Here is a 25,244-nt window from a genome sequence, read left to right on the forward strand (position 1 = left end):
TCACTTCCAACTTGCTTTAACATGTTTAACAGTGCATGAAATGTTATCTAAAATAAAAAGAATGATGATTTTTAGTGGCTGAGACTGTTTTTATCACTTTCTGTATTGGACCTTGAAAATGAGTTTTTTTCAGCCAGCAGAGAGGTCAAATCAAGCAGTAATGCAAACTCAGTCAGAGACACAGATTTTCACTTGCTACTTGCTTTAACGTGTTTAACAGTACATGAAATGTTGTCTAAAATAAAAAGAATGATGATTTTTAGTGGTTGAGACTGTTTTTATCACTTTCTGTATTGGACCTTGAACATGAGCTTTTCCCAGCCAGCAGAGAGGTCAAATTAAGCAGTAATGCAAACTCAGTCAGAGACACAGATTTTCACTTGCAACTTGCTTTAACATGTTTAACAATGCATGAAATGTTGTCTAAAATAAAAATAATGATGATTTTTAGTGGCTGAGACTGTTTTTATTACTTTCTGTACTGGACCTTGAAAATGAGCTTTTTTTCAGCTAGCAGAGAGGTCAAATCAAGCAGTAATGCAAATTCAGTCAGAGACACAGATTTTCACTTGCTACTTGCTTTAACGTGTTTAACTGTGCATGAAATGTTATCTAAAATAAAAAGAATGATGATTTTTAGTGGCTGAGACTGTTTTTATTACTTTCTGTATTGGACCTTGAACATGAGCTTTTCCCAGCCAGCAGAGAGGCCAAATCAAGCAGTAATGCAAACTCAGTCAGAGACACAGATTTTCACTTGCAACTTGCTTTAACATGTTTAACAATGCATGAAATGTTGTCTAAAATAAAAATAATGATGATTTTTAGTGGCTGAGACCGTTTTTATTACTTTGTGTACTGGACCTTGAAAATGAGCTTTTCTCAGCCAGCAGAGAGGTCAAAATAAGCAGTAATGCAAACTCAGTCAGAGACAGATTTTCACTTGCAACTTGCTTTAACATGTTTAACAGTACATGAAATGTTGTCTAAAATAAAAAGAATGATGATTTTTAGTGGCTGAGACTGTTTTTATCATTTTCTGTATTGGACCTTGAAAATGAGCTTTTCTCAGCCAGGAGAGAGGTCAAAATAAACAGTAATGCAAATTCAGTCAGAGACACAGATTTTCACATGCAACTTGCTTTAACATGTTTAACAATGCATGAAATGTTGTCTAAAATAAAAATAATGATGATTTTTAGTGGCTGAGACTGTTTTTAACACTTTCTGTATTGGACCTTGAAAATGAGCTTTTCTCAGCCAGTAGAGAGGTCAAAATAAGCAGTAATGCAAACTCAGTCAGAGACAGATTTTCACTTGCAACTTGCTTTAACATGTTTAACAGTGCATGAAATGTTGTCTAAAATAAAAAGAATGATGTTTTTAGTGGCTGGGACTGTTTTTATTACACTCTAAAAACTGCTGGGTTGAAAACAACCCAATTTGGGTTGTTTTGGTAACCCAGCGCTGGGTAAAAAAGGGACAAACCCAACGCTGGGTTACAAGTTTAACCCAGCATGCTGGGTTGTGATTTTAACCCAACTATTAGTTAAAAATTACTACACTGCTGGGTTGAATGTAACCCAAAATGGGTCAGAAATTTAATCTAGAAACTGATGATTAAAATCACTAAAATAAAAACAATTCTACAGCAATACATAGTTGTTCAGTAATGGAATTTTATTTATGACAAAAGATAAAATGTGTCCAAATGAATTTGAGATTTTTCCCATCTGTACCTCAGCATTAACCCTTTGACTGCCTGCTCTACCAAATGGTTGACCTCGTTTTTACTGTTTTAAATAATGACTGTTAAAGTCATAAGAAAAAAGATGATTTAGTGTTCAAAATATTTCTTTTAAATATATATATATATATATATATATATATATATATATATATATATATATATATATATATATATATATATATATATATATATATATATATATATATAATTTTTTTTTTTTAACTGGTCTTACACATAATTTTTCAGATTTTTCATAATTCTGGTACTTTTACCATAAACATACATATCAATCATTTGGTAGAGGTTGATATTTTAGAAGTTATAACATGTGTTAAAATGTACTGATTGTGTTCAATAGCGACATTAGCAGTTGAGAAATGCAATCCAATTTTTTTTCTTGAAAGGGTAGTTAAAGGGTTAAGACGATTTCTGTGAAAATTTATCAAACTGTATCACAGAAACACTGACTAAAGTTCAGTAACAATGCATCAGACTGAAATCAGACAAATTACCTTAAGAAAATGCATATTTGAAATACATTCAAAAACATTTGCATCATTTATAAATCAGGAATCATCAGTAAGGCAATTGCAATGTTATTGCAGAGTAGAGAAAAACAATAGTATAAGGAAGTAATAATGAAAATGCATCTAAATGACTGAAGTCAGAAAGTAATTTGAGCACAAACATCAACATATTCTCATATAAATCATCAACTGCAATGCAGAAAAAAATATGTGAAAGTAATCATGAAAAGGCATCAAACAGCTTGAAAAAACAAAACAAACAATAAAAACTAAGAAAATACAAATTTTATATTAAGAAAAAATAAGAAAACATTTTATAACTTTCCCTTTAACAATTATATGCAAACATCAATATATGAGCTATAAAGCAATCATCAGTAAGGATGATCAAGTTCAATGTAAATGCAGTTTTGAAGAAAAAACAGATATAAAACTTAAAATGAAACCTGAGGATGGAAGCATTTTAAAACAAATTTGAAATAGGAAAACTTTTTTTAACTTTTACTCGAACAATCATGTGCAAACATCAATCCTGAGATATAAAAGAGTCTGTAAGAAACATTAGTTGCAATGTAACTGCAGTGTAGAGTGTCTTAAAAAATATCTAGTCCATTATTATGTGCCGTCATCATAGCAAAGAGAAAAGAAATCAGTTATTAGAAATGAGTTATTAAAACTATTCTTTAGAAATGGGTGTCATGGTGGCACAGTGGGTAGTATGATTGCCTCACAGCAACAAGGTCGGTGGTTTAAGCCTCAGCTGGGTCAGTTGGTGTTTCTGTGTGGAGTTTGCATGTTTTCCCCGTGTTCGTGTGGGTTTTCTCTGGGTGCTCCTTTTCCCCCACAATCCAAAGTACAAGTTAAAGAACACAGAATCCAAGGAAGCAGTGAGGTCACAGTATTAATGATTACTGTTTGTCAGCAAAAATTAATGCTAGCAGAACCCTTACTGCTAGTGTCTCCTCCCCAGGATGTCCATAAACCACAGTCTGCCACACCAGGGAACACTGCTTGGGGTAGTTCACACCAAAGATGTAGAATGCTTTATAGCAAACGTCCACTTTGGCAAGTAATGTACTTTGCAATAATAAATAGCACAACACGTGAGCAAAGGCTTGAAAGAAGTGGTGGTCTCCAAGGATGAGAACATGAGGAAACTCAATAGATTCTTGAATTCAATGGATGAAGATACTCAGCAATATTGGTCCCAATCTGAAAAAATAAATAGAATTAGGATTTATTAAAAACTCAAAAGTGTAAAAGTTAAATATCTTTAGAGTTAACTTTAGAACACCTAAAATACCTTTAGAAGCAATTAAGGCCATAACACACCAAGCTATCAGCCAGTGTTGGCATTAGTTAACCACTGACCATGGCACCATGCTGCAATTTTTTGGCCCGAGTGAAGATGACAATGCAACAACAGGTTTGCCTAAGGAACTTTTTTTAATAAGTAATAGTAAGGCAAGATGAGCATTTGAAATTATTAAGTATTTAATTGTGTTTTCTTAATGAGAATAGATAAGACCCTTCTTCCTGAGCTGGGACTGTTTGCAACCGTATTTGTATCATTTGAAGCCGCATTTAAATTTTCTTTAAAAACTTCAAAAATGAGGCACAATCTCAGTTCAAGATGGATAAAATTGCTGAAATATTTTCCTAAAAAAAAAAAAATCTTTCTGACTGAAGAAAGAATGACATGAACATCTTGGGTGACAAGGGGGTGAGTACATTATGTGTGAATCTTTTGTTGGAAGTGGACTTCTCCTTAAATGAAAATAATTGGCTTACAGGCCATTTAGAGTTTGTTGCATTCACTATCTATATAAAGCATCTTATCACTAAAAATTTGAGAAACCATAGCTGTGACCAAATCACAACTTTCACAAAACCGTCATCTTTTTATGTTTTACGCAGCAGATGCTCTTTCAACTGCAACCCATCACACTCTCATTTACACACACACTATGGACAATTCAGCTTACCCAATTCAGCTACACCGCATGTCATTGGACTGTGGAGGGGAAACCCATCCAAGGCTCAAACCAGCGACCATCTTGCTGTGAGGCGACAGCACTACCCACTGCGCCCCCATGCCACCCTAATAACAAACATAAAAATAACATTCCCCTTCTAGGGAACTTCAACACTGCGTCTAACCAGAACGCTAGGGGAACACCTCTTTTATACGCGTCTTGAAGCACATGTGAAATCAATCTAATGTAATTAAGCAGGTGTCGTCAGACCAGAGAGTATAAAAGCCTGTACTGAGCATTCAGTATCAACTTCTTTGCTTTCAAGAAGCACGCACGTGAAAATACACCCTCTTTCTGTGATCTTTCATTACTGATTTGCATACACAAAATACAAAAAAACTGACAACTTACTTTTTTATTTTGGTATGGCAGAGAAAAACTTTAAACGTTGTGTGCCTCCATGCCCTCGCTTTATTACGGCTGGTGACTCACATGATTTGTGTTTAGAGTGTTTGGGAGAAGAGCATGCCCTGGTAGCATTTGAGAATGCTGACTGTGGACACTGTGACGTTCTCTCCCGTAAAGAGCTGCGCAGTCGGAGAGAGTTCTTTAATAAAGCTTCCGTGGCGCACGCTCCTCGCGGTTCGGGTCCCGCTCGTGCTGAGGCTGAGCGTCGACTTCGGTCGTGGGGTTCGCAGCTAGATCTGGCGGATGAGATGGAGACGGACTCTGTCCTTTCTCTCTCTGGATCCGTGAGATCTAATCCTCCTTCGGGAGCGTCAGAAGCACGCTCTGCGGTTTCTTCTGCGCCTCGTGAGAGGGCGGCGTCCTCCGTTTCCGAGGAAACCGAGGCGCCGCAGCAACAAATAAAAAGAGGGTCGGGGAATCTGCCGCCCCAGTCAGCGGAATATGAGGAGTTAGTGGAGGTGATTTCACGTGCTGCTGACCGGTTCGATGTAATAGATTGGCAGCCAGCACGTGAGCAGCAGCAGCTGCGTCTGACAGGAATGCTGGATGAGAGAGAATTACCCAGCAGAGTAGATCCTCCACTAAGGGACCTCCCCTTTTGTCCCGAGCTACATGATGCGGTTTCTAAATCATGGAAAAATCCGTATTCAGCATGGTTAATGACACCAAAAACAGCTATTTATTCAGCAGTTCGTGGGCTAGGGGAAAAGGCATGTACAGTAATGCCAATGATAGAAGAGGACTTAGCGTGTCATCGTAGTTCAGATCTAAAATCTGCAAGGGTCCCTCCTTTGTTGTCGAGACCATTAAGATTAACATCGGGTCTAGTCAGTAAAGCATATATGACGGCTGGTCAGTCTGTTGGATGCCTGCACACCATGTCAGTGCTGCAGGCATATCAGGCTGACCTAATTAAAGAGTGCCTAGATGGTGGGGGAGCAACACCCGAACAGCTTCGAGAAGCTCTTCGGGCGTCAGATCTAGCTTTAAGAGCTACTAAAGAGGCAGCCTCTAGTTTGGGGCGATCTATGGCTACCCTGGTGGCTACTGAGCGGCACCTCTGGCTGACACAAGCAGAAGTGTCAGAAACCGATAGAGCTATTCTTATGGACGCTCCAATATCGAGCTCAGGGCTCTTCGGTGACGCCGTTGATCGCGTCACCGAATCCCTCGACAGAGTTAAAAAACGCTCTAGCTCCCTCGGGGACTTTCTCCCCCCAAGATCAAAAAGTCTGGGCCAGCCGTCAACCAGCTCCTCATATCATGAAGTTCAAAGGATAAAACAAAGTCCTGACGTGTTGGGAGTCAGGCTTTCCAGGGCCCCCCCTGGACGCCGAGAGCACCATTCAGCGCTCTCACTGAACCAGGGTCCGCGGAGAAAGGGAGAGACCACCTCACCACGTATGCTGGTGGGGGGCTCTGTGTCTCCCGGGGTGGGCGTTCCTCAGTGTCTGAGGGCATTGGGGGCCCCACCCCCTCTGCAGGGGGGTCAAAGAACAACCAGAGGCCAGTCTCGAGAGGCTGGTACCCCTAGCACATTTTTTGGCAGCGTGGAAACACCTGCCGATGGTGTCCCAGTGGGTCCTGTTCACAGTAGAACACGGCTACAAAATACAGTTTTGTGCACGCCCACCTCGCTTCAACGGTATTGCACCCACCATAGTGAAGCCAGAACAGGCTCTGGTTATGGAACAGGAAGTACTGGCCTTATTAATAAAAGGCGCAATAGAGCGTGTTCTCCCACTCGACAAAGAGTCAGGGTTTTACAGCCGGTATTTTATAGTTCCCAAAAAGGATGGGGGATTGCGTCCCATATTAGATCTGAGAAATCTAAATCGGTCCGTCGAGGCCCTCAGGTTCAGGATGTTAACCATCAAAAACGTGGTGTCACAAATTCAGTCCGAGGACTGGTTTGTGACGATAGACCTGAAAGACGCATACTTCCATATTTCCATCCTTCCCCAACACAGGAAATACCTGAGGTTCGCTTGCGGGGGCGAAGCGTTCCAGTATCGGGTTCTTCCATTCGGCCTAGCTCTGTCACCTCGAACCTTTACCAAAATAGTCGAAGCGGCACTAGCTCCACTTCGTATGCAGGGGATACGTATCCTAAACTGCATAGACGATTGGCTAATTCTAGCTCAGACTCAAGATATGGCAGTTCGGCATCGAGATGTCGTTCTCACCCATATCAGAAGGTTGGGGTTTCGGTTAAACACCGCAAGAAGTGTGCTTGTTCCAGCCAGGACGACCATTTCTTTAGGTGTGCTATGGGACTCCATGACGATGCGAGCACGTCTGTCCCCGCCATGAATCGAATCGATTCAGTCAACCGTACACAGAGTCAAACTAGGCCAGTTCATCACTGTGAAACACTTTCAGAGGTTGTTGGGTCTCAGGGCAGCAGCAGCCAGCTTGATTCCGTTCGGTCTGCTGTACATGAGACCCCTGCAGTGGTGGCTCAAATCCAGGAGGTTTTCCCTCAAGGGGAATCCTTTCCGCATGATCAAGGTCTCGCGGCACTGCCTTCGAGCCTTAAGTATGTGGAAAATACCCTGGTTCCTGTCCCAGAGCCCAGTGTTGGGGGCTGTCTGTCATCGCGTCATGCCTATGACAAATGCTTCTCTGACGGGCTAGGGAGCAACGGGCTTGATCCGCATGATCAAGGTCTCGCGGCGCTGCCTTCGAGCCTTAAGTATGTGGAAAATGCCCTAGTATCTGTCCCAGGGCCTAGTGTTGGGGGCTGTCTGTCATCGCGTCATGCTTATGACAGATGCTTCTCTAACGGGCTGGGGAGCAACCCTGAGGGGGCTTCCCGCAGCGGGACGATGGGGAGAACATCATCGTTACTGGCACATAAACTGCCTGGAGATGATGGCCGTGTTTCTGGCCTTAAAACACTTTCTCCCAGATCTAAGGGGCCATCATGTTTTAGTCTGCACAAACAACACATTGGTGGTCGCTTACATCAACCAGCAGGGGGGTCTGAAGTCTCGAATGCTATGCAAACTAGCACATCGGATCCTCCTGTGGGCCCAGAACAAAATCCTGTCCATCAGGGCAATGTATGTCCCGGGCCATCTGAACATGGGAGCAGATCTCCTGTCGAGGCAGGGGGTGATATCCAGGGAATGGAAACTTCTTCACCCCGAGGTGGTGGAGTCCATTTGGGAAAGATTAAGGAAAGCGCAGGTAGACCTGTTTGCTTCCCAAGAGACCACGCATTGCGTACTATGAGTTTCTCTCTCGCATCCAGCCCCTCCGTGACTGGTTGCCATGGTTCAGACATAGCCGAGGCTACGTCTGTATGCTTTTCCCCTGATCGCTCTGCTCCCAGGAGTCCTGGAGAGGGTCCGTCAAGACTGAGTACGGTCACTGCTGGTAGCCCCGGTTTGGCCTACCAGGATTTGGTTATCGGACCTCATAGCCCTGCTGGCGGGTCTCTCGTGGGAGATCCCCATCAGCAGGGACCTTCTGTCCCAGGGGGGAGGAATGATACTTCATCCCCTACCCGACCTGTGGAAACTGTGGGTGTGGCCTCTGAGGGGGCCCACCTCATAGAGTATGGACTGTCAACCGAGGTTGCTCAGACCATTCTAAGCTCCAGGGCTCCCTCCACAAGGAAGCTTTATGCCCTAAAATGGGCTCTCTTTTCAGCTTGGTGCAGAGAACACCAGCTGAACCCAGTCAGCTGCCAGGTAGCCTCAGTGCTGGAATTTCTCCAAGATCGCCTGTCTGCTGGGTTAGCTGCATCCACTCTGAGAGTGTACGTGTCAGCTATAGCGGCCTACCGTTCTCCCCTAGATGATGAGTCACTAGGACAGGATCCGCTAATTCGTCGCTTCCTTCGTGGAGCCATAAGGCTAAGGCCTGTCAGCACACACAGGGTACCGACATGGGATTTAACATTGGTGCTCGAGGGCATCTCTGTTCCCCCATTTGAGCCACTGCAGGAGGCGTCAGATAAGTTTCTGACACTAAAAACAGCTTTCTTATTAGCTATTTCTTCCTTAAAAAGGGTTGGTGACCTCCAGGCTTTGTCGGTTGCACCTTCATTTCTGGAGTTTGCTCCAGGCATGTCCAAAGCCTTTCTTTATCCCAGACCGGGGTACGTGCCTAAGGTGCCCACTCATGTGGCGAGACCTGCTGTGCTACAGGCCTTTAACCCGCCCCCATTTCAGTCGTCGGACCAAGAGAAGTTAAACTTACTCTGCCCAGTTAGAGCTCTGAATACATATGTTAACCGGGTTATCAACTGGAGAAAGAGTGAACAGTTACTGGTCTGCTTCGGACCCTCAAAAAGGGGGAGTCCGGCAAATAAGCAGACAATAAGTAATTGGATAGTTGAGACTATCTCATTTACCTATCAGGCTGCTGGACGCCCTGCACCTAAATTTGTTAAGGCCCACTCCACAAGGGCTGTCGGGGCCTCCAAAGCTTCTATTTCGGGCTCAGCCCTTTCTGACATTTGTTTGGCGGCAGGATGGTCGACTCCACATACATTTGTGCGTCACTATCAACTCGATGTAGACCCCTCACCAGGGTCCTCTATTCTCACTGCGTAGTGTGCGTTCACAGTCAGCAGTGAGTCTGGCCTAGTGGGTATTGCGTTCCCCTAGCGTTCTGGTTAGACGCAGTGTTGAAGTTCCCTAGAAGGGGAACGTCTCGGGTTACGTATGTAACCATAGTTCCCCGAGAGGGAACGAGACACTGCGTATTCCGCCATACTCTCTTCTGCCTGTTACTTCTTTCAAGCAAATTCGAAGTTGATACTGAATGCTCAGTACAGGCTTTTATACTCTCTGGTCTGACGACACCTGCTTAATTACATTAGATTGATTTCACATGTGCTTCAAGACGCGTATAAAAGAGGTGTTCCCCTAGCGTTCTGGTTAGACGCAGTGTCTCGTTCCCTCTCGGGGAACTATGGTTACATACGTAACCCGAGACGTTTTCATTGTTAATAAAATAACTAAGACAATCATTATGCATTAAATGCATCATTATGCATCGAGAAACCTTTAATTGAATCCTTACCCTCTGAATTGTATTCAAATTGACCTAAAAACGAGGAAAGGTTCGCTCCTGTGCTAAAAATAAAACAAGAGAATGTCACTGGTTGCATGAACAGCAGATTTTAAAAAATAACCAGACAAAAACAAATTGGCATTAGAGTTTAATCTCTCAGTTTAAAGTGTTGAAGTGGCTAATGATTACTAGGGCTGCCCCCTAATAATTGAATAACCATTAGTCAACTAAAAATTTATTATTCATTCATTCATTTTCTTATTAGCTTTGTCGCTTTATTAATCTGGGGTAACCACAATGGAATGAACCACCAACATATCCAGCATAAGTTTTATGCAGCGAATGCCCTTTCAGCTGCAACCCATCACTGGGAAACAAATACTCATTCACACACATACACCATTGACAATTTAGTCTACTTAATTCACCTTTACCACGTCTTTGGAAACCGGGGCACCTGGAGGAAACCCACGCGAACACGGGGAGAACATGCAAACTCCACACAGAAAGGCCTATTGACCCAGCCAAGGATCGATCAAGTGACCTTGTTGCTATGAGGCGAATGTGCTACCCACTAGTTGCAGAAAAAAAGTCCACACTGGCAAAGTCAATGTATGCTGCATGAATCCGCTGTGTAAAAAATATGCTGGATAAGTTGGCGGTTCATTCCGCTGTGGCGACCCCAGATTAATAAAGGGACTGAGTCAAAAAGAAAATGAATTAATGAATAAATGGTTTATTAATAAATCTGTAATTATTCAACTAATGCTTCAAATGAACATCACAAGTCAACCAGACAAATGTTTAGACAAGGGCAGCCCTAATGATTACAATGAACCAAGTAAAATATTATTACATACCTTCAAATGTGGGGATTAACTCCTCAAGATTGCATTCTTTTAGTTTGATTTTCACGCAATTATCCATCTGAAAAAGAATAACAGATAAAAGCGTTTAAGCAAAATTAAGTAAAAAAAGATCATGTTAGCCAAAAGTCACTATATCACAAAAATACTCCTAAATGATAATAATTATCCAGGGTGTCACATAAAACGGTGGTCAAACTTTTTCTTTTTGCAGTCGAAGATGATTAGGTTGGAATTAGCCTTAGCTCAGACATTTCCGTTAGCATGAAACGACCCTTACATACAGGATTAATTAAAGATATCTCAAATCACGTCTAGAATGTAAAATGCTCATAGTAAATTAATAACATTTGCTATTCAATGTACAGATGTACAGCTAAACAAAATGTACATGCAGAGCAGGACAATTATTGTATATATTTTGATTAAAAAAAAACATTGTTAGAAGCTGAATTCAACACTTATGCATCAAAGTATTGTCACAAAAATCCATGAACAAACTTAAGAAATACAAGAGTAAAATACTACTTACTGCTTTACAGTTAACACCCCAGAAAGATCACAGTACCGTTACTTACTGTCATCACCTAGCCAACATAAAAATCTGTGTCATTCAAAAGGCATTTTATTACAATAAAAAGCTCCTAAATTATCCTAGGTGTTGTGTTTATAAAGTGGTCATCAAACATGCTTCACGTTAGTTTCATTAGTTACCTTATACTTTTCGAGCTCCTTCCGATGCCATGCGTGCTTACCCGTCCACCGATCAACAGGCTGGGCGTGAGGCGGAGCAACAGGTCGGGCGTGAGGCGAGCACAGGTCAGGCGTTAGGCGGAGCAACAGCTCGGGCGTTAGGCGGAGAAACAGGTCCGGAGAAACAGGTCGCCGTTAGGCGGAGAAACAGGTCCGGAGAAACAGGTCCGGAGAAACAGGTCGCCGTTAGGCGGAGAAACAGATCCGGAGAAACAGGTGGCTCGTCAGGCGGACTCGGAGCAACAGTTCAGCCATAAGGCGAGCACAGGTCAGCGTGAGGCGGAGCAACAAGTCGGCCATCAGGCGGAGAAACAGAAAAAAAAGCGCGTGTATATTATACTAAGTAAACTAAGTGTGTTATTTCTTATGAAAATTGTTAAATACACACTAAATAACTTACGTCTCACACAGAATTTCACTCGCTTCCCCTCAAAGACAGCGCAAAGAAAATGGCGGTTTCTCACGTTGATGTCCCTGCATGTTGACGTGACGTGCGTGCTCTCTTTCACGTCCGCGTTCCCAACCCAGCACTGCTGGGTTATAGATAAAGATCGATTTTCAACCCAAATTGGGTTGAATCAACCCAATTTTGTTACCCAGCAGTCTCAACCCAGCATTTGGGTTAAAAAACCAACCCAGCGTTTTTTAGAGTGTACTTTCTGTATTGGACCTTGAAAATAAGCTTTTCCCAGCCAGCAGAGAGGTCAAATCAAGCAGTAATGCAAACTGAGTGAGAGACAAAGATTTTCACTTGCTTTACATATTTAACAGTGCATGAAATGTTGTCTAAAATAAAAAGAATGATGATTTTTATTGGCTGAGACTGTTTTTATCACTTTCTTTATTGGACCTTGAAAATGAGCTTTTCTCAGCCAGCAGAGAGGTCAAATCAAGCAGTAATGCAAACACAGTCAGAGACACAGATTTTCACTTGCAACTTGCTTTAACATGTTTAACTGTGCATGAAATGTTGTCTAAAATAAAAAGAATGATGATTTTTAGTCATCATATGAGACTGAGACATGAGACTGTTTATCTAAAATAAAAAGAATGATGATTTTTAGTGGCTGAGACTGTTTTTGTTACTTTCTGTATTTTATCTTGAAAATGAGCTTTTCCCAGCCAGAGAGGTCAAATCAAGCAGTAATGCAAACTCAGTCAGAGACACAGATTTTTACTTGCAACTTGCTTTAACATGTTTAACAGTGCATGAAATGTTATCTAAAATAAAAAGAATGATGATTTTTAGTGGCTGAGAGTGTTTTTATCTCTTTCTGTATTGGACCTTGAACATGAGCTGTTCCCAGCCAGCAGAGAGGTCAAATCAAGCAGTAATGCAAACTCAGTCAGAGACACAGATTTTCACTTGCAACTTGCTTTAACATGTTTAACAGTGCATGAAATGTTATCTAAAATAAAAAGAATGATGATTTTTAGTGGCTGAGACTGTTTATCTAAAATCAAAAGAATGATGATTTTTAGTGGCTGAGACTGTTTTTATTACTTTCTGTATTTTACCTTGAACATGAGCTTTTCCCAGCCAGTAGAGAGGTCAAATCAAGCATTAATGCAAACTCAGTCAGAGACACAGATTTTCACTTGCAAGTTGCTTTAACATGTTTAACAATGCATGAAATGTTGTCTAAAATAAAAATAATGATGATTTTTAGTGGCTGAAACTGTTTTTATCACTTTTTGTATTGGACCTTGAAAATAAGCTTTTCTCAGCCAGCAGAGAGGTCAAAATATGCAGTAATGCAAACTCAGTCAGAGACACAGATTTTCACTTGCAACTTGCTTTAACATGTTTAACAGTGCATGAAATGTTATCTAAAATAAAAAGAATGATGATTTTTAGTGGCTGAGACTGTTTTTATCACTTTCTGTATTGGACCTTGAAAATGAGTTTTTTTCAGCCAGCAGAGAGGTCAAATCAAGCAGTAATGCAAACTCAGTCAGAGACACAGATTTTCACTTGCTACTTGCTTTAACGTGTTTAACAGTACATGAAATGTTATCTAAAATAATAAGAATGATGATTTTTAGTGGTTGAGACTGTTTTTATCACTTTCTGTATTGGACCTTGAACATGAGCTTTTCCCAGCCAGCAGAGAGGCCAAATTAAGCAGTAATGCAAACTCAGTCAGAGACACAGATTTTCACTTGCAACTTGCTTTACATATTTAACAGTGCATGAAATGTTGTCTAAAATAAAAAGAATGATGATTTTTATTGGCTGAGACTGTTTTTATCACTTTCTTTATTGGACCTTGAAAATGAGCTTTTCTCAGCCAGCAGAGAGGTCAAATCAAGCAGTAATGCAAACACAGTCAGAGACACAGATTTTCACTTGCAACTTGCTTTAACATGTTTAACTGTGCATGAAATGTTGTCTAAAATAAAAAGAATGATGATTTTTAGTCATCATATGAGACTGAGACATGAGACTGTTTATCTAAAATAAAAAGAATGATGATTTTTAGTGGCTGAGACTGTTTTTGTTACTTTCTGTATTTTATCTTGAAAATGAGCTTTTCCCAGCCAGAGAGGTCAAATCAAGCAGTAATGCAAACTCAGTCAGAGACACAGATTTTTACTTGCAACTTGCTTTAACATGTTTAACAGTGCATGAAATGTTATCTAAAATAAAAAGAATGATGATTTTTAGTGGCTGAGAGTGTTTTTATCTCTTTCTGTATTGGACCTTGAACATGAGCTGTTCCCAGCCAGCAGAGAGGTCAAATCAAGCAGTAATGCAAACTCAGTCAGAGACACAGATTTTCACTTGCAACTTGCTTTAACATGTTTAACAGTGCATGAAATGTTATCTAAAATAAAAAGAATGATGATTTTTAGTGGCTGAGACTGTTTATCTAAAATCAAAAGAATGATGATTTTTAGTGGCTGAGACTGTTTTTATTACTTTCTGTATTTTACCTTGAACATGAGCTTTTCCCAGCCAGTAGAGAGGTCAAATCAAGCATTAATGCAAACTCAGTCAGAGACACAGATTTTCACTTGCAAGTTGCTTTAACATGTTTAACAATGCATGAAATGTTGTCTAAAATAAAAATAATGATGATTTTTAGTGGCTGAAACTGTTTTTATCACTTTTTGTATTGGACCTTGAAAATAAGCTTTTCTCAGCCAGCAGAGAGGTCAAAATATGCAGTAATGCAAACTCAGTCAGAGACACAGATTTTCACTTGCAACTTGCTTTAACATGTTTAACAGTGCATGAAATGTTATCTAAAATAAAAAGAATGATGATTTTTAGTGGCTGAGACTGTTTTTATCACTTTCTGTATTGGACCTTGAAAATGAGTTTTTTTCAGCCAGCAGAGAGGTCAAATCAAGCAGTAATGCAAACTCAGTCAGAGACACAGATTTTCACTTGCTACTTGCTTTAACGTGTTTAACAGTACATGAAATGTTATCTAAAATAATAAGAATGATGATTTTTAGTGGTTGAGACTGTTTTTATCACTTTCTGTATTGGACCTTGAACATGAGCTTTTCCCAGCCAGCAGAGAGGCCAAATTAAGCAGTAATGCAAACTCAGTCAGAGACACAGATTTTCACTTGCAACTTGCTTTAACATGTTTAACAATGCATGAAATGTTGTCTAAAATAAAAATAATGATGATTTTTAGTGGCTGAGACTGTTTTTATTACTTTCTGTACTGGACCTTGAAAATGAGCTTTTTTCAGCTAGCAGAGAGGTCAAATCAAGCAGTAATGCAAACTCAGTCAGAGACACAGATTTTCACTTGCAACTTGCTTTAACATGTTTAACAGTGCATGAAGTGTTATCTAAAATAAAAAGAATGATGATTTTTAGTGGCTGAGACTGTTTTTATCACTTTCTGTATTGGACCTTGAAAATTAGTTGTTTTCAGCCAGCAGAAAGGTCAAATCAAGCAGTAATGCAAACTTAGTCAGAGACACAGATTTTCACTTGCTACTTGCTTTAACGTGTTTAACTGTGCATGAAATGTTATCTAAAATAAAAAGAATGATGATTTTTAGTGGCTGAGACTGTTTTTATTACTTTCTGTATTGGACCTTGAACATGAGCTTTTCCCAGCCAGCAGAGAGGCCAAATCAAGCAGTAATGCAAACTCAGTCAGAGACACAGATTTTCACTTGCAACTTGCTTTAACATGTTTAACAATGCATGAAATGTTGTCTAAAATAAAAATAATGATGATTTTTAGTGGCTGAGACCGTTTTTATTACTTTGTGTACTGGACCTTGAAAATGAGCTTTTCTCAGCCAGCAGAGAGGTCAAAATAAGCAGTAATGCAAACTCAGTCAGAGACACAGATTTTCACTTGCAACTTGCTTTAACATGTTTAACAGTACATTAAATGTTGTCTAAAATAAAAAGAATGATGATTTTTAGTGGCTGAGACTGTTTTTATCATTTTCTGTATTGGACCTTGAAAATGAGCTTTTCTCAGCCAGGAGAGAGGTCAAAATAAACAGTAATGCAAATTCAGTCAGAGACACAGATTTTCACATGCAACTTGCTTTAACATGTTTAACAATGCATGAAATGTTGTCTAAAATAAAAATAATGCTGATTTTTAGTGGCTGAGACTGTTTTTAACACTTTCTGTATTGGACCTTGAAAATGAGCTTTTCTCAGCCAGTAGAGAGGTCAAAATTAGCAGTAATGCAAACTCAGTCAGAGACACAGATTTTCACTTGCAACTTGCTTTAACATGTTTAACAGTGCATGAAATGCTGTCTAAAATAAAAAGAATGATGTTTTTAGTGGCTGGGACTGTTTTTATTACTTTCTGTATTGGACATTGAAAATAAGCTTTTCCCAGCCAGCAGAGAGGTCAAATCAAGCAGTAATGCAAACTGAGTGAGAGACAAAGATTTTCACTTGCAACTTGCTTTACATATTTAACAGTGCATGAAATGTTGTCTAAAATAAAAAGAATGATGATTTTTATTGGCTGAGACTGTTTTTATCACTTTCTTTATTGGACCTTGAAAATGAGCTTTTCTCAGCCAGCAGAGAGGTCAAATCAAGCAGTAATGCAAACACAGTCAGAGACACAGATTTTCACTTGCAACTTGCTTTAACATGTTTAACTGTGCATGAAATGTTGTCTAAAATAAAAAGAATGATGATTTTTATTGGCTGAGACTGTTTTTATCACTTTCTTTATTGGACCTTGAAAATGAGCTTTTCTCAGCCAGCAGAGAGGTCAAATCAAGCAGTAATGCAAACTCAGTTAGAGACACAGATTTTCACTTGCAACTTGCTTTAACATGTTTAACAGTACATGAAATGTTGTCTAAAATAAAAAGAATGATGATTTTAAGTGGCTGAGACTGTTTTTATAACTTTCTGTATTGGACCTTGAAAATGAGCTTTTCTCAGCCAGCACACAGCAAATTTCGAAGTGTTATTTTCACTCTCAAAGTGTGAAAATTAACACTTCTTCAGTGTTTATATAGGTCCACACTAAATCGAGTTAAATTTACACTTGAAAAAGAGTAACTTTTTTACACTTGCATAGTGTTAAAAAAAAGCACTGTTAGTGTTAATTTAACACGGCGTTTTAAACTCCCCTTCCATATTTGCACGGAATTAATGTGTTAAAACTACACTCTCAGTGTTAATAGCTTAACACTAACAGTGCCCTTTTTAACAGAAATAAGGTTCATTGTAGTGTTCATATAGACTTAGGTTTTTATTTAAATGTATTTTAGCCATATAAATTGTTTTCTGCATAACAGGAGAGTGCATTGATCATTTAAAAAAAGTCAAAACAATGTACAAGTTGAATTTTTTTTATTTTTAACAATGCATCTTAAATGTAAGTTAAACCAACATAAACAAAGGTACAACATATTCACTATTATCTGATCCATATGAACTCTGCAGATCAAATGGCCTGTAGAACTTCAATTCACTTGCTTTTATAAGTTCACCCAACTCACAGTATCTCTGTACTTTAAATGCATGATGATGCTCTGAGAAATGTTCTGTCAAAAGCTTGTCAGCAATGAAATATACAGTGTTGTTAACTAAAAGTATTTTCCGAATCTGACTAAATACAGGAATTTCATTCTCAATTTCATTGCATATAAGGAGGTCCAGCCTATATTCAGTCCCATCAATCTTAACCCAGTTCATGGAACACATGCTTGTTTCTATGGGGTTTTGCATCATTCTAGCCAACTTCTCACCTTCATCAATTTCATCCCAACAGAATTTTTTCATTGGGCCACACTCAACTTGGTTTAAAGGAGTTGTTTCCCAAAGATAGCCAATTGACATCTGATGATTTTTTGCGAGAGATTTTGTAACATTTTTGAAATTTTTTAACATATTTTTAAAAACTTTGTGTTTTGCCTCAAACCTCATACTCCACATGTGCACTAACGGACCAATTTTTCGAATGCAGGCAGGGTAATGCGTCATAAAATGATGTTTGGGCAGCAAGTTTTTGTGTGGGTACAACTCTTTGAATAATTCATGGTGTTCAGATATCAAATATTTTAAAAGAACAGTCATGCCTTCTGAAATGCTAGGGGAAAACACTAGATTTAAAATCTGAAGTAAGAGCAAAAGTAAAAGCCAATTCTTGTCTCCAATAGGGACAACATCACCAAATAGTAATGGAATGTTTTTGATGAGACAAAGAGCCTGGATAGAATTAAGTCCGATGCTATTTCCGCTGTGCTCCAAGTTCACTTTTGTAGGACGATTTTTTCTCTCCAAATATCCATAGTCAAATGAATATATCCTAGACAGCAATTCACTTTGGGTTACAAATTTTTCAGACAGATTCTCAAACAGCAGTTTCATTTCAAATTGTGCAACTCCTTCAAGGAGATCATGCATCACATCAACAGAATAGTTGTGGCACACATGAAAATACCGTAAACTATTCAGTGTTGAGGTTCTTTTGAGGCCATGTGTTGACTTGAGTTGAGGGTCAGATTCCAACTCTCTGCAGTGCTGTTCATAAACAGCACGATCACGCAAAACAACCCTATGATCATCCTCACTGTAAACAAACTGCACATCATCTTTTTTAGTCAAACATAAACGACAAAAGTAGTGGCCACTAAAAGATTCTGTAAAACCAAGGATTGAGTGCATCCCCAAGTTGTCTCCAGTGACTTGACATATTGTGCCATAAACTCTTCTTGTGGACATTGGCAATTCAATACCATCTGTCTCTAGTATCTTTATGTCTCGAATCAGTGGTTCCAGGATTGGATCAAACCCATACCTTTTCAGGTCTTGTGCATGAAACAGCGCTATCAAATGTATATTCATGAGTCTTGAATTCACTTTTGGGGGCAAATTTCTCACTACAAAATAAAGAGCACCAACTTTGTGTACACCACGTTTAGAGCCTAGAGGGTTTGCGGTTTCAAATTCGTCAAAGTACACCTGGATCTGTAAGGCATTTGGATATTTAGAGAACAATGGATGATTATGGAAGTAACTTCCATCACAAAAGTCTTCAAAATGTGATGTCTGTCTTCCTGTAAATTCCTTTAGCAGTTTACATACATCTGCATTTTGACACATGAATTTCAGCGTTTCCAAAATTGGGACATAAACATATGTGTCTTTTACTGGGACCTGATCATAACATCCTGTTGTTTTGTTTCTCCTATTGTCATATCTCATGCCAAGCATAATTTCTACAGGATCTACAACACCCCATTTGTCAGTGAAATAACTAGCTCTTTTAGTTTCCGTGTTAAACAGAGTAAAGGGGTTTTCAAAGTTATCCATACTATTTTCGACTGCTGATCTGTCAGGGTTATTAAGAGGAATTACAGACATTACATCTTGACGAGTTTGGTTATGTAGTTCTGTGGTGAGTTCCTCAAGCTCTGAAACAACCGATGCTACCAAGCTATTGGCTACTCCGCTGCACTGTAGTTTGGCCACAATAGATGCACATATATCTGCCGTCTCTCTCCTTGAAACAGTGAAATTATTCTCAACAGTCTCAATGAGATCAACTTGGGAATCACTCTCTCCAACAAACAAAGAACTTGATTGATCGGGACAAACATTTTGTGCTAACATTTCACTGGAAGGTGAATTACATGCTGCACTAACATCAGTAACATGAGTGCTGTTCAAATGCTTTCGAAAACCAGAGTATGTACAGAACTGTCGACAACAGCCTTCCTGTGCACATAACAACTTAAACTTCAGTGAAGGATAAAAACTGTGTGAGAGTCTTAAATGAGAAATTAAAGAGGTGCTGCTTGCATGCAAGCTTTGGCAACAAAAACACTTTAACATTTAGTTTAAAATCTTTGCACGCAGTTCTTTTACCCTGGGTGACTCGCTGGTAAGTCCAACATCAATGTTGTAGACTGTAGTGTGCAAAAAGGTGAAGATGTTGACAAGTGCTTCCTCATACGTCAAGTTGAACACGTAGTGGATTTTAAAGAGTTCATCAACGGCACTCAAGGAGCTGGTTCCTGCACAAGGAATGAGATGTTTGTCCATAACCACATAGAAATTGTCGATCCTCCCCTTGATCCTTCCTGTTCCAAGTAGATATGGCTGGTGGCCTTCCCTCTTACTTAGATGGCCTTCAATACTGGTGCAAGACTGCATTAAAACAAAAAACAACAATAAATGCAGGAAACCAGTTAGGATATTTTCATTCAACTTTTGTTAATAAAAAAACACACTAAATATAAAACCAAACCACAAAAAAAAACTTCACCCAAAGTGCAAAAATAAAAAAAGTCTCCATATCCCTCATTGTGTAGTAGTGTGAAACGAAATTAGTTATTTTTTACCACAAAGAATTAAAAAAAGATTTGAATACACCAAGTCAATCCAAGATATAACTTACTTTCTTCATCACAATCTAAACGAAGAATTGTGTAAAAATCCAAGTGCTGCAAGTTAACAGCATTTAAGTGAATGCACACATTTTTATAAGTTTAAAAAAATGTAAGTGTGACATTATGGTTAACAAAACTAAAAATAACAATTAAAAGACTTAAAGTCTTGTGAATTTTACCTTATGGAAATGCACAAGTCTTTCAACGGCCTCTGTTGGACTAATCTTAGTCCTCTTTCTCCCTGAAGAAGGAGGTAGGAGATGCAACAGGAGTAGGACAGCTGACATATCACTATCCCAGTCTGAATTAATGATAGTAAAACAAATAAGACATTAATATTACAATACAACATGCACACATATGTTCTTAAGGCCCCCAAATACAAAAAAAAAAAAACTAAAGCAAATTTAAACTACAAAATCCTCAAATTGTACCATTTTCAGATCCTTGTCCCTCTGTTGAATTGATAAGACCACGAATTTCTGCAGTTGAAGTTAGAGATTTGGCCTCATTGATGATCTTGTGCTTAAATGAGGTCTCCCATCTCTCAAGCAACTTGTTGGATGTTTCAGCATTGAACAGCAAACCAAAGTCTTGATTTATCTATAGAAGAAGATATTAGATTAGAAGCTGACTCGTCACACTTTAGATTCTAACACCAAAGATTTTTTTGTTGCTTGATAAACTTATAAGTCATGATCATGCACAAATGTAAATGTTTTTGACGTAGTTCTGAAAACTACTACAATGATGTTTAAGGGGTAAGTGTTAGCATGTATCAAATCTGTGACTAAGGCCAAATAGTAATAATGTGCAGAATTAATTATTTACACTTGATAAAAATATATATAAACACTCATTAACACACAAACACATTTAAAACCAAAAAATAATTCATATTTACCAATCCTTTCACATCCAAAAATCTTGGAAAGATGTTGAGGATGTCAGCTGATTTTTTAGGATCATGCACCAGTTCTTGTCTATGCTTAAAGGTTTCCTTCATTTTTAGCAAAACTTCACTTTCATCAGCTGTGTGGACAAAAAAAGAAATTGCCTCCCTGCATGCATCCCCTTCAAGTTGTTGCCCAGTGTCTATCCTTCGTTTGAGACTTGGTCCTCCAACTTCAGATACCTCCAAGCGAACACGTTTTGGGTTCTTCCTTGATAAAGTTTTAAGGCGCCAGGCAATGAAACCTGTTCCCTTTTCCGGATCGTAGAAATGTTCCTGTAAGAGACAAGAAAAAACATTTAAGATGTGTATAATCTTAATATATAATACAACATTTAACTGTATGACATAAAACACTAAATAAAAAAAGCCACAAACCTTTAAATAATTAAAACAGACGAACATGTTTGTGTTAAGTATACTAAGACAAATTCTTACATAGCCTTTTGCTGAAAACGGGTCTCTCAGGCTGGGAAAGAGAGAAATAATACCCAAGGCATAAGTCTCCCGTTGCTTGCGGGTGGGAATTCTCCTAAAAATCAGTAAAATACTTGATTAAGGACAGTACTTAACCTGCTAAAACAATGTTTTAATGAAATCTTACCCATGAATCTCTGTCATGTGACTGACAACAATATTAACCAGTTGCCGTCTAGTGCTGTGCTTTAAAGTTTTTGTGGCCTTGTATTCATCAAGCACTTCATCACCACCAGATTGCTTTTCCAAAGCATCTTGGACAATCTGATAAAGTGACCACAAAATGTAATATTTGTGAAATAATAAAAGTGAATTTTTATATCACCAAATTAACTATAACAAACAACATATGCATATACCCGTTTTGCCCTTTCAGCATCTACCATCAAGCACCTGCTGGCCCTTGTCATTTGATTCTGCATTGGTTGCTCTGGATCATCATGATACGTAGAAGAGATTGAAACTGTATCAGTACATGTGCTGGCTGTTGATGATCTTGTGGGTGAAATCACTGAAAAAAAAATTATAAATTACCCTTTACAGTATATTTCTTTTATATTTCCTTAAATCAATATACCTTTTATTTCTATGTTATTAAACAGCGCTTTACAAATAGCCTTTACTGTACAATCATTCTAAATGTTTTCTTCCTTTTTAGACAGACTATTTTGACCAACTTTTCATCACTCGGCATAATGTGAACTCACTGTTAGGTTCAAATATTAAACCAGACAAATGCGTGACAATATTCAAGAAATATATAAAAACCCTTAATTTCTGTACACAATTCACTGTACAGTAGGCTCTTCTATGGGTTTTACAGTTCTCTTTTAAGTCTTTCTACTTAATTTTCCCTGTTCTAAACTATAATATTGCAAAATAGAGGGCTTTAAAGAATGTCCATAATTTAATTGAATATTTACCCTCAGGCAGGCCAGCAGACATATTTTCTTCCAAGCATCTTACAGTTAAGCATACATGTGGACTGCTTTCCATTAACTCGTGGAAGATGTCCTCTTCTACATTAGTGTCCGTGTCATCAAAAACTTGAAGATCTGCAGTTGTTGGTAATCCAAATTTGCTTTTCACTGAAATAAATAAATAAATTATAGACTCAAAACTTTAATAAGCACATTTCTGAACTGCACAATTTTAAACTTACCTTCACTGATAAAATATTGGAATGTAAAATCAGTAAGCAATTTTACATATTTTTTCACTCCTTGATATTGAACTTTCACCAACATGATGGAAGCTGTATAAAATACATATATCACTTAATTAATCAAGAGAACCCATCTCACAAACTAGACATTAGTAAAATTAAATCACTTTTATTTCAATGTGATATAGAAGCTGGTGTTATTATAATTAGTACATAGAGAACACATAAGTTTTTTAATCACATTCAATTTTTTGATTGATTTTTGTTTTAGTTTTTGTATTGAGGGTTTTGAATACAATGTATAGTTAGACATTATAGTTAGCAAAGTAGTAGTATAGAAGAATTATAAGTTACGTCTACAAAAGCACATTGATTAAAAACACGAGAATAACAATGTTAAGTCTAACTTTAAGGAGTTCTTACAGTTCTACTTACAAATGTCAGGTCTTCATACAATGTAATATTATATTGAACAGCACCACTTTTGCATATTTATACTATGCGACTACCTTAAAATCGAAAACCGGTGTCTCCCGTTCGTCTCTTCTGAGTTTAGCTGCTTCGATCGTTCTCACTGGAGCTTAGCTTCCTCTTATGGCGAAGATATCACTATTCGACTCGTGCTCATCATTATCAGTCCTTTACACAACAGTTCTGTCAGTGTATTGTTACAGTGACTGAATAAATCGAAATACTGTTTTACCTTCAACCAGACGGCGTGTCAGACAGGTTATAAAGTAAGCAATTTGTGGATTTGTGTTTACTTGAAAAAGCGAGCCGTTCAAATGATTCAGTTCGGTTAAGTGAACTGAATCGACCGGTTGAAAAGACTCATTTATGCATCATCGGCTATCCCCTCTTGCTAACAATCGAGACTAACTCTTTTACAGCGACTGTATTTTTGCGTACAAATCGAAATACAATTTTACTTTGAATCAGACAGAGTCTCAGACAGGTTATAAAGAGAGCGATTTGTGGATAAGTTTTCAATGTTACCGAATAAGCGAGCCGTTTTAAATGATTCCGTTCGATTAATTGAACTGATTCGATCGGTTCACTAATATGAGCCGGTTTAAAAGATTCATTTGTAATCCGGCTAACGTTACCCCTCTTGCTAACAATAACCTCTGTTTTTACAGCGAGTCTATTTTTACATGTTTTAAATGTAATATGAAAATCAGATCTGTTCACTTGAAACGTATATTCGCTGTTTCATGTAAAAGAACAAAAGAAAGCGAGTGCATGCTGCCCGCGACTCCATGCGGCTCGCGCCACAAATCACTGAACATGAATAATTTAGTTCATTAACTTGTTACACCGAAGCTATGAAGTTCAACTAAGCCTTCACAGACGCCGCTTTACAGCTATTTTTTTAGAAAGTTAAATTCTAAACTACATAGGTTTGGAGAATGTAAGATTAACGGTGCTAACGTTAAATGCTCATCTGGCCATTCTGCGTTCATTTCTAGCGCACGTAGGCTAGCCACAACAAAGGGAAACGCGATGACAGTTAAATTATCAGGTTAAATTAAGTATAACCGCAAATTTCTAACAACGCAAAACCCCGAATCAAATGCAAACACTGGTTCAAACTGTTAAATGTTTGTCTTTACCTTTATTTTCCTGCTAACCAACTTGTCTCGTGGCTCCCGTGATTGTCTGTCGTGTAAAAATTGACAAGTGGTTAAAATTAGAACTTGAAAACCCGGTTAAAAAATGTACAATAGCTAGTTAAACATGAAGCAAGTGTAGAATTGTATTGAATATTTGTGATTAAATAAATTGTATACCTGTTTGAAAACTGCTCTCCATGTGCTGTCCGCCATTAATCAAAAAGGAAGTAAAGTGAAGCGACCGGAAATGAAAATAGCACTTATCTAGTGTCAATTATATCAACTCGCTGTAATAACACATACTCTGACCACAGAGTTACACTGCAGGTGTTTATGCCATGTAAATCAACTCAACAAGTAACACTTTTTAACTCAAAAAATTTAACACCTTAAAAACAACTCAAAACAACACTGGAAATTTTGCTGTGCAGAGAGGTCAAATCAAGCAGTAATGCAAACTCAGTCAGAGACACAGATTTTTACTTGCAACTTGCTTTAACATGTTTAACTGTGCATGAATTGTTATCTAAAATAAAAAGAATGATGATTTTTAGTGGCTGAGACTGTTTTTATTACTTTCTGTATTGGACCTTGAAAATTAGCTTTTCTCAGAAAGCAGAGAGGTCAAAATAAGCAGTAATGCAAACTCAGTCAGAGACAAAGATTTTTACTTGCAACTTGCTTTAACATGTTTAACAATGCATGAAATGTTGTCTAAAATAAAAAGAATGATGATTTTTAGTAGCTGAGAGTGTTTTTATAACTTTCTGTATTGGACCTTGAAAATGAGCTTTTCTCAGCCAGCAAAGA

The 25,244-nt window shown here is 38.4% G+C and overlaps 1 protein-coding gene and 1 long non-coding RNA gene across 6 annotated transcripts; both read right to left on the reverse strand.

Annotated features, from left to right (window-relative positions):
* Positions 1–1,659: 1,659 nt before the first annotated feature.
* Positions 1,660–11,851, reverse strand: LOC137490650 (uncharacterized). 4 transcript variants are annotated; one of them, XR_015944787.1, is made up of 6 exons: positions 11,330–11,851; positions 11,148–11,202; positions 10,610–10,676; positions 9,759–9,811; positions 4,263–4,378; positions 1,660–3,489 (listed from the first exon to the last, which is right to left on the reverse strand). It is a non-coding gene; the product is annotated as an uncharacterized LOC137490650 (long non-coding RNA). The 4 variants fall into 4 exon arrangements; XR_015944788.1 differs by lacking the exon at positions 11,148–11,202; XR_015944790.1 differs by lacking the exon at positions 11,148–11,202 and having other exon boundaries at positions 2,259–3,489; positions 9,759–9,806.
* Positions 11,852–17,166: 5,315 nt separating this feature from the next.
* On the reverse strand, positions 17,167–24,668 carry LOC147842305 (uncharacterized). 2 transcript variants are annotated; one of them, XM_087267649.1, is made up of 12 exons: positions 24,612–24,668; positions 24,435–24,480; positions 22,819–22,911; positions 22,580–22,744; positions 22,016–22,167; positions 21,784–21,920; positions 21,618–21,711; positions 21,132–21,455; positions 20,662–20,830; positions 20,407–20,528; positions 20,236–20,281; positions 17,167–19,985 (listed from the first exon to the last, which is right to left on the reverse strand). In XM_087267649.1, exons 3-12 carry the CDS (start codon positions 22,901–22,903, stop codon positions 19,969–19,971), a joined length of 1,311 nt encoding a protein of 436 aa, XP_087123775.1. In that variant the 5' UTR covers positions 22,904–22,911; positions 24,435–24,480; positions 24,612–24,668; the 3' UTR covers positions 17,167–19,968. The 2 variants fall into 2 exon arrangements, with proteins under 2 accessions (XP_087123775.1, XP_087123774.1); XM_087267648.1 differs by lacking the exon at positions 20,236–20,281.
* Between the last annotated feature and the right edge of the window lie 576 nt (positions 24,669–25,244).

This window comes from Danio rerio, chromosome 9, assembly GCF_052040795.2.
Source record: "Danio rerio strain M-AB ecotype USA chromosome 9, GRCz13ab, whole genome shotgun sequence".
In the NCBI taxonomy this organism is placed as follows: Eukaryota; Metazoa; Chordata; class Actinopteri; order Cypriniformes; family Danionidae; genus Danio; species Danio rerio.